We start from the raw sequence: 8,658 nt of genomic DNA, 5'->3' as shown, positions 1-8,658 counted from the left end.
TGGGACCCCAAGAGGAGCTGGAGCTTCTCAGGTTTGGTCTGAGAGCTCCAGTTGCAATCCCTGGAGGCCAGAGATCATCGTATGATGATCAGATGGGACCTCTGGAGGTCATTTGCTCCAGTCCTCACTCAAAATAGGGCTTACCCTTTCACCCCCTGCCCCATTCCTACACTCCACACCTACCCTGTCCTGCAGCAGCGGAGGGCAGGCGGGGGGCGTCCTGGAGGCTGGGCTGTGATGGGCACAGGGGCATGCTGGCTTACAAGCGGGCATCATAGTAGTACTCCAGCAAGTCAAGTTCATCACGCTTGCTTTTGCCAGCTCTGCGCAGCCCCGCCGGCCGCTCCCGGGCTGCCCAGGTCCTGAAGCGAGGCTGCTTGGGTTTGATGCCGTAATCTGCGGGCAGAGCGGAGAGGCTGGGCTCAGCCCTGGGGCTGCTCACGGGGCTGGGGACAACCGCCCGCCTGGAGGGGTGAGTGCATGGCAAGGGAGTTTGGAGGGGCAAGGAGGGTGCTGTACCATCCACCAGGCCAAAGTGCTGCTGTGGAAGCTCCAGGGGAGCAGAGAAGTCCTCAGGAACCGAGTAGCTGACCCTACGGAGGATAATCAGGGACAGGAGTGAGCCAAGGCCCTGTGACACTCACCCACGCTGGCACAAGAGCGCCCATGCGCCGCTTGTCTTTACCCAGCCCGGCCAGCTCTTGAGGGCTTGGTGCCACAAGTGCCAGCCCACGCCTGGGCCAGGAGCCCTGGGGTACCTCTGCAGGTAGCAGGGCAGGGAGGAGGAGGAGGGGAGCACCATCACCTCTGGCGCAGGGGCCGCGGGAGGGCAGCCCCCAGCAGCAGGGCAAGCAGCAGGAGCCCGTGGAGCATGGCGCACCTTGATGCTGGCTCCACAGCGAGGTCACAGAGGAGCCACTCCGGTGGCCCTGGGACACCGGCTGGGTTGGGCAGGAGGCAGGCCCCTGCCCAGGCGCTGCTGCCTACCCCCTCCCAGTATGTGAGCTTCTGGTCCTGGGCTGCCTGGTCCTGCCTAGGCCACGCCAGCTGCTCGCAGCCTCCCTGCCTGGCGCACATCCCTCCACACAGCCACAGCTCTAGGGCTGCTTCCCTGTCCCTCACCACCATCCTTCGCCTCCCTCTCAACCCCTTCAAGAGCAAACCCCTTCATCTCAGTAACTCCCTGTTCCCAGGAGTGAACCCCCCAAACACTTTCCAGGCTTTGCCATCTTCAGCATCTTTCTCTGCTAGCAGCCCAAATGAAAAGCACAGTCCCTCACCCATGGCTTTTCCATGTTGCTGCTGCTGCATTACAGGGCATTGCTGCCAGCTGGGGTGGCAACATAGACCCCACCCGCTGCCAAAACCCTGTGGTCCCCAACTGCCGTGGCCCATTTGGGGGGTGGGTGGGTGGATGTCCTATTTCAGGTGCTGAGGCAAGAAGGCTGTGACCCCTGCAGCCCCAGAATCCCTCAAGAATGGTTCAGGTAGGAATGCTCCTGTCACCCACTTGAGGCCAACACACCCGGCAGTTTCCAGCTCCCAAGCTCTGCACAGGACTGGCAGCCGCCTGCGGGACAAGCCAGTGCCACCAGCTGGCTACCCCTTTGTCCTGGCCAAGGGAGCCTCCACAGCAGCTCACTGAGCAGACTGATGCCTCAACTGTCCACCAGTTAGCAAAGCAGATACAAAAAGACGGCCATGGCTGTCCAGGCCTCTCCTGGGCCCTTTGTTAAGTGTGGCACAGCAGTATTTGTTGAATTAATCTCTTCATTTCTTCTCCTCTCTGCCCTTGGCCAAGCCCCCGAGCACTGGCTGGCAGCCATTCTACAAACCCTTTTAGCACACATTAGGTGCTAGGAAGGCAGCCTGCAAACTGCAGCTCTCTGTACCCCCAGGGGAACCCCAGGAAACTGGGGACCGAACCAGGCACCTGGAGTTAGAGGCTACAGTCATCAGTTTAGCAACACGTGGGGCCCTGCCTGACACAGGCCAGAGCAAAAGGCTTCTAAGGGACAGCATATCCCAGCATAGACAACTGCAAAAGCTGCTCTTTCCAATAGAGAGACCTGCTGGCAACCATATACAAGAGGATCCCAGGCAAACAGGGGAAGAGAGGTCCTTCAGCTCAGTTCTTTCTGTTCAGTCAGTTTATTTGACAGACAAGCCCACTCCAAGCAGATCGACCAGGCACGGCCAACACAAGCAGGCTGCAGGTCTATCTCAGCGCCATGAGGTGGGAGACAATGCTCTCCGAAAAACACTATGCTGCCTGGCTTTATTATAGTGCAGCCGTACAAAAGGAGAAAAATCAAGTGCTTAAAAAAAGAGGTTGTCCCATCACCATTGCTGCAGCCACAGAACGGTCCAGAGAAAGAGGTGGCCAGGCTCTCTCCACACATGTAGTGTCCATCATTCACAGCTAGATCTGTTAAAAAAAATTACACACACCCCTCCCCACCCTGCAGAACAGGAGTTCTCATTGATGGTTTAACTGAAAATTAGACATTATCAACATCCCTCCCCCAGCCTGCCTGACCTCCTTAGAAATGTCCAGCCATGATCTTAGCAGAGAATAATCATCTTCTCATCAGCCCCAGTTATAGAAATAGATTTTCTGCCAAGCAGGCAAGTAATCCATCAGCGGCCCTGAAACAAGAGAACAGAGGGATCACGCATGTAGAAAGGCAAGAATTTGAAGCTGTATGTATACGGGGTATATCCCCCCTTCTCGTTATGATACCCAACAATCCCAAATCTCCAGTTATACAACTCAGAGGAACTCAAGAATAGAACAGTTACTTTTGCCAAGATGGGAGACAACTTTGGGATGTGGTGCCAGAGATTAGAGCAGGACCAAGCAGGGTGTGGAACATGGTCAGCGTGGCCATGGTGCGGGACACCACTCCCTCAGAGCTGACACATCCAAGCTCCAGTGGGAAGGGGGTTCTACAATGTGCAAGGGGAAAACTCGCATGCAGCAAGTTAGGAGGACACTGCTGTGGCACAGGAAAGAGGGAAGACAACTCAGCAATAACAAGCAGGTGCAGACACAGAAGCAACTGCTGTAGAATGAAAATGCTTATGTAGCACATGGCTTAATGCAGGCTCCAAAGCCTCTCTGAAATCACTAACTGGAGGAAGCGGCTCCTGAGCTAGCCAGCTTTGTGAACTCCCCAAAGAAAGGACAATCCCACGATGCCAGGCTGATCTAATGCCACATCACTGCCACGAATCACTCCACAAAAGGCTTCACTTCAGCAGGGAGGAGGGGGTGGTGGAATTCTGGCCCATAACAAAGGGATCCTCTGGTGAAGGACTAGGAGAAGACAGACCTGGTTCAGCCCTTTGACTTACAATCAGCTCCTGGCTGGGTCAATACCTCTAGGCACCTGTTTACCCCTTGTGTCTGCATTGCAGACTGGGGATCAAGGAATAGAGTTCAAAAACAGGGGCTGCAAAGCAGGGCTCTGGTGCACCAGCTGAGGTGCAAAAAGTGAGCCCAGGAGACAGAGCTCTGCAGCCTGGGAGGGCACAGGGAGGTTTACCACTGTGGTCGAGCGCAGGTCCCCAGTAGCCAGGGAGCAATTAATCCTTTCCTGTTCCAGTTTAAAACAACACAAGCATCAATACAGGGTGCACTGGTGCTAACCATTCTAGGGACTTCCCAATTCCTTCCTCAGGTTGGAAACCAATTGACAGACGTTCTGCTCAACTCCCCTGATTTTTCTCCACCCAACAGAAACAGGGATATAGCAGCAGGGCCCACTTACGTGTGACAAAGCCAACTCCAGGCACGTAATCAGCCAACAAGCGCAGAAGGAGGAGGATCCTGCCCCTAGGAAGGGAGAAAATATAAACAAATCCAGCGGGACACCTCCTGCCCCAGCTGTTGAACATATGAACAGCAATGGCAGCTGTTACACAAGGGCTCAGATTAAACCGGTCACAGGCACCCAGACCTCTTCAGATCTACTCACCCAGACCCCTGACACTATTTCTGTTAAAAGGGAAATTTTCAGCAAAAGCCCATCAGGGGCCCCTTACTCTGAATATCGGTCGTAGAAAGGAGATCTCAGCAGGTAGTACAGCAGTAGGATGGTTCGTCGCCTCAGCTCTGCTCGCTCTCGCCTGTTCAAGTCTTTCAGATCACTCAGCAAGCTCAAACTGGAAGGAGAAAGACAGAGAGCTAACTCATGGCAACAGCAGCCAGCAGGGAAAAGAAAGTGGGTTTCTAAATGCCCTCCATTCTCAGCTCCACACAGAGCAGGCTGCACCAGCTCAGAACATGGAGCACTTTAAGTGTTGCAGAAGATACCTAAACGTGTCAATCTCCCAGCTAAAGACCAGGCCCAGTCCCTGTGTGTATTTCTCTCAGTAGGGCCTGCCCTGGATTGGGGAGCAGGGGGAAGTCTGATGCTCAGCCACCACCAACCTCAAGCACCCGCAAAGACTCTTCCTCAGACTGACCTAGAGATGTCCAGGACTGCTGAAAGGAGCCAGGGTTTCCACGATCTCTGGCCCCACACTCCTAAACTCAATACTAGGAACGCAGAGTCAAGGAACGGAAAGAACTAGAGATGCCTAACAAGAGGCATGCAGACAAACAATCCCCTGGGTGCCAGCAAAGCTCTGCTGAGCCCAGGAGAATACACTTTAAGGCAGTGCTGGGGGGGCCCAGGGAAGGGGCTGAAGGACTTGCACCCACAACTCCAGCAGCTGAGGCTAGCCATCAAGGCATAAGAGAAGGGAGGAGTCCCGAGGCCCCTGCCTCAGCAGAGCAGCAGCAGGGAGAGAGAAGCCTGGTGCGGCACTGCCCTGCACCAGGGCCGAGCCCGCAGCACCCTCTGCCGGCACCCCGGGTATGGCATGAGCCCCCACGCAGCCAGGGCAGGATACGGTGGAGCAGAGGGCGGGTAATGTAGATGGATTCTGCGATGGTTTCTTGGAGACCCAGAGGGGTGGGAGGCTGGTTCATCTCCTCCGCTCTTCGGCTCTGCGACTCCTCCCTCTGCTGAGGGGACCCCCAGTGCCGGGACTGCAGGGATGGGGCTGAAACAAGTAGATCAGGTCACTAACACAAATAAAGCCTTCCTACCACACTTCCCCGCACCACCACCCTACTACTTTCTGCACTGTGAAGGTGTGAAACAGGAAAGCTTGAAGAGCTGCGCACACAGCAACTGCTGCGGCTGACCAGCGCCCTCAGAGCTTGCCTCCAGAGGGCAGGGAGAGGTACTCGTAAGGTCTGTGCCCCTCAAAGCATAACCACACTGAAGGGTTATCTCCGTTGCGCAGCTCACCTGGGAAAATACAATTTAAATGCTAGCCTTGCAGCATGTGCCTGAATCCCCGTTGCTTTGATATCCCCCCACCCACAGGGCCCAGTGACTGGCAGGATATGCCCCAATACAAGGTTCTGCTCTTTACTGCCCCACACCCAGGTCATACATAAAGGGCACAGAGCAGAAACAGCTCAGACAAGGACAGAAAATGGGCTCTACTACTTACTGCTCTGGAGGGAGCGCACAACACGGTTGGAACGCCTGCCAACATATGTCTGATCCTTCCCTGAGGAGTTGTCTTCCATGTCTGCAGAAGAAAGCAGCCACAGGGATCAGGCTCCGAAGAAACACGCCTCACCCCAGAGGTGGCAGCACCCTTCCCTACACTGCCACCAAGAAGACTGACTGAAAGTTTGATCTAGTGCAAACTGGACCATCCTGAAGGGGCTAAAACTGCGCAGAGCTGTCGGAGGGTGAAAAGGTAAATCTGCCTGACATTGCCCAGGCCTAGGATCTCTTTCCTCACCGTCAGACCAGGGGACACGCAGCTTGACTCACAGTTCAGCCAGTGGTTCCAGGCTTAGACTCCTTCACCCCCTCCTTCCAGACTGCAGGGCAACCCTGTCACCAAGCTAACTCGTGCTCTGCAAAGGGTGTAAAGTTCAATGCAGCTCAGCTTTGCATACTGAAGCCTTACAGTTCCCTGTACCGCCCACGCCGCTGCTCTGATGAGTATTTCCTAGCAGGACAAGACATGTAGCCCAGCAAGGCGCCAAGCCAATGATGACAGCACCATGGGCTCACCTTGGGGGTGGAGAGGCTGCTGCTGCTCCCTGTTCAGCGGTACGATGGGAGGAGATGTCTGGATGCCAGCTTTGTACCACAGCAGGAGCAGGAGACGAAGGACAGCTCTGTGAGCAGACACATGGAAGCCTTCAATACCAGGCTACGGAGCTGGGTTCCTGTTGCACTGGAAAGGTGGCTTCCACAGAAGAGGGAAACACTCAGGTCTGCTCAGGGCAACTGGCAAGGCAAGAGGGGTAGGTGTCCCCTTCTGTGGCACAGTATCCAGCACGCTGTGGGGCTCCAAATTCCCCCAGCCTCAGGGACCGGCAGCTCAGTCCTGCTTAGGCTTTTTCCTAGGGTACTGCTGAGTCCCCTCCAGATCCCCTTTCCGAGCACACGTTGCCCCTTCCCCTCCGCCCGCAGCACTTACTTAGCCAGCTGGATGAGGACAATGATGGTCCACCGGCCCATCTCCCCCCACACCCTGGCTGTCCCCATCTCTGCAAAGACCTCCACGCATTCTAGCACACTCAGCCAGGTCAGCAGCTTCTGCTGGGGCAGCGACTGCAAAACACAGAGGGGAGGAGGGGGACAGGATGCAGGTTCTGCTTGGGAGTTAAACGGGGCAGAAGCACAGCCCAGTCTGGCGAGACTCTCAGAAATAAGCACCGGATGGCCTTGGAAGTCACAGCCCCAGAAACAAAAAGTGGTGCCTCCACTGCAGCCAAAGTCTATGCACAAGCCCACTTCTCTACCTCCAAGCAGGGGCAGACCGAGACATCAGTGTATCACACAGAGCTGCTACCCCAGAAACAGGGAGAACATCACAGCTGTATCTTGGACTGCCTTCTACCCCAACTGACACAGCAGGACAGTCTCCTGGGTTGCGCCACTGTGCCTAAACTCCGCGGCAAAACTCTCTCCTCCTCCTCCTTGTCCCAGAGTTGGGATACAGGATGAACCTCCTCCCTGGTTAGAGTTGACAAGGGAGTACGCTTGGAGTAGAGAGAAGAGGACCCAGAGTCCACAGTCACACCAGAGCAAATGCCTGCTGAATACAGCATCAGTCTAGAGTCCAGGCATGAACCCCAAGACAGTGGGTGCTCTTCCAGCCAGGGTCCCTGCTCCCCACGTGGGAACTTGCTGGTGCTGTCAACCACAGGATTTAACCGTTGAAAAGCATCAATAAAGACAATACAGCTGAAATTCACTTTGGCCTTTAACAACCTGGGAAGCAAGTCTTTTGCATGTCTGTTTGTTACACGCCTGACGCTCCAGAGAGCTGCCTACACCCAAACCCACACAGCGGGCAGGCTTGCAACAGAAGAGGCCTGTCTAGAAAAAAAAGCCCTCCTCCTCATTCCCCAAAGGGTCTAACAAGTGCTGGGAGCCAGCCTGGGGCTCTTGCAGGAGAGACATAGAAGCAAGGTGCTTATATTTGTTTTGCTCAATAGCATATGTAAAGGAAGAGTCTGAGGGATGGAATCAGAGCTTCAGTGCTCCAGAGCCACTGCTCTGGAAACAGCGATGGTTATTCAGCAACACTTTTGCTTAGCTCAGGTTCTGAGCTTCTCAAAATAACAGTGGAGCTCCTGGTGCAAGTCAGAGCCTGATTTCTGTGCTCCAGGGAGTGCTCTGGCCACTCCTCCGAGCCAGGAGCTACAGGGCAGGGCTGCTGTTTACCTGCATTCAGAGGTTGCCTCTGGCCTCTACATACCTGACAGCAAAGAGAGGCCACAGAAAAGACCTGTTAGTTTCTACAGACACTCCCTGAAAGCTTCTGCAAGGAAGAAAGCATGTGTCCCAAATCCTCCTCCCACACACTCCAGCCTTACCACGGGCAGGCTCCGCTGCAGCTCCTTTCGGAGAATCCAGTCATTTAACAGCACTAGGAGGTTGGAGGCAGAGTACACTAGGAAAGGAAGAGAAGAACACCGCAGTTACGGGCTGCACAGAAAGCAAACCAAACCGGGACTGCTGCCTCTTCCCCCGGGAGGGGCAGCAAGACGTGCAGATTCCTCCCCTCGGCTGCCGGAGGATGCAGCCCGGCGCGAAGAAAACAAGGGGGCCGGGGAACGGCCCCGCATGCACCCGCTCAAAGGCACACCGCCAGCCCTACAGCCGGCGGGTGCCGGGCTGCCCCGGCCGCGGCGCTCCGCGCCCCCCCGGCCCCCCGCTGCCCACCTACCCAGCTCCGACAGCGCGTGGGAGTCCGAGAAGCGACCTGCGAAGGGAGGAGAGCGGCTACCAGCCAGCGCCCAGCGCGGGGGGAGGCCCCCGCTCCCCGCTGGGCCCCAGCCCCCCGCACCCCCCCGGGCAGGTGCCGGAGCGGGGCCCGGCCCGGGCCCCGGCGGGAGGGACGAGGGCCCGGCCGCCTCCCTCCCGCACCTGGCAGCAGGTAGGATAGGCCCCGCACGGTGCCCTCCAGCTGGGCCGTGGCGGCCGGGTGCCGCCTCACGTACTCCTGGTAGCGCTGGCACAGCAGGCGCAGCCGCGCCACCGGGCCGCCGCCGCGGGCAAGGACCGGAGCCGCCGCCGCCGCCGCCATGGCTCCCGCGGCCGCGCGCTTCCGGGGGCCGCCACCGCG

At 56.8% G+C, this 8,658-nt stretch overlaps 2 protein-coding genes across 3 annotated transcripts; both read right to left on the bottom strand.

Moving 5' to 3' along the window:
- Positions 1 to 144: 144 nt before the first annotated feature.
- On the bottom strand, positions 145 to 873 carry FREY1 (Frey regulator of sperm-oocyte fusion 1). The gene is made up of 3 exons (XM_076344586.1): positions 806 to 873; positions 520 to 587; positions 145 to 396 (listed from the first exon to the last, which is right to left on the bottom strand). The coding sequence occupies exons 1-3, from the start codon at positions 871 to 873 to the stop codon at positions 260 to 262; spliced, it is 273 nt and encodes a 90-aa protein (XP_076200701.1). The 3' UTR covers positions 145 to 259.
- On the bottom strand, positions 539 to 8,619 carry PEX16 (peroxisomal biogenesis factor 16). Of its 2 annotated transcripts, XR_012995890.1 has the most exons (12): positions 8,460 to 8,619; positions 8,260 to 8,295; positions 7,907 to 7,983; positions 6,502 to 6,635; positions 6,090 to 6,196; positions 5,512 to 5,592; positions 4,900 to 5,052; positions 4,471 to 4,543; positions 4,048 to 4,167; positions 3,774 to 3,838; positions 2,540 to 2,649; positions 539 to 593 (listed from the first exon to the last, which is right to left on the bottom strand). XR_012995890.1 is itself a non-coding variant. In XM_076344585.1 (11 exons), exons 1-11 carry the CDS (start codon positions 8,617 to 8,619, stop codon positions 2,591 to 2,593), a joined length of 1,065 nt encoding a protein of 354 aa, XP_076200700.1. In that variant the 3' UTR covers positions 2,123 to 2,590. The 2 variants fall into 2 exon arrangements, 1 of the variants encoding a protein (XP_076200700.1); XM_076344585.1 differs by lacking the exon at positions 539 to 593 and having other exon boundaries at positions 2,123 to 2,649.
- Positions 8,620 to 8,658: the final 39 nt, after the last annotated feature.

Source organism: Aptenodytes patagonicus, chromosome 7 (genome assembly GCF_965638725.1).
Source record: "Aptenodytes patagonicus chromosome 7, bAptPat1.pri.cur, whole genome shotgun sequence".
Taxonomy (NCBI): Eukaryota; Metazoa; Chordata; class Aves; order Sphenisciformes; family Spheniscidae; genus Aptenodytes; species Aptenodytes patagonicus.
Note: the sequence above shows the minus strand (reverse complement) of the source record. Positions and strands in the feature narration are given on the sequence as shown.

What these genes read in the sequence shown, in the direction of transcription:
- FREY1 (XM_076344586.1), bottom strand. Translation starts at nt 873, where the DNA reads ATGCTCCACGGGCTCCTGCTGCTTGCCCTGCTGCTGGGGGCTGCCCTC. An exon ending in CCGCGGCCCCTGCGCCAGAG is followed by an intron (nt 588 to 805) that starts GTGATGGTGCTC and finishes CCGTAGGGTCAG; the next exon opens with CTACTCGGTTCCTGAGGACT. An exon ending in GCACTTTGGCCTGGTGGATG is followed by an intron (nt 397 to 519) that starts GTACAGCACCCT and finishes CTCTGCCCGCAG; the next exon opens with ATTACGGCATCAAACCCAAG.
- PEX16 (XM_076344585.1), bottom strand. Translation starts at nt 8,619, where the DNA reads ATGGCGGCGGCGGCGGCGGCTCCGGTCCTTGCCCGCGGCGGCGGCCCG. An exon ending in CCTATCCTACCTGCTGCCAG is followed by an intron (nt 8,296 to 8,459) that starts GTGCGGGAGGGA and finishes CTCCCTTCGCAG; the next exon opens with GTCGCTTCTCGGACTCCCAC. An exon ending in TTCTACGACCGATATTCAGA is followed by an intron (nt 3,839 to 4,047) that starts GTAAGGGGCCCC and finishes CTCCCTTCCTAG; the next exon opens with GGGCAGGATCCTCCTCCTTC.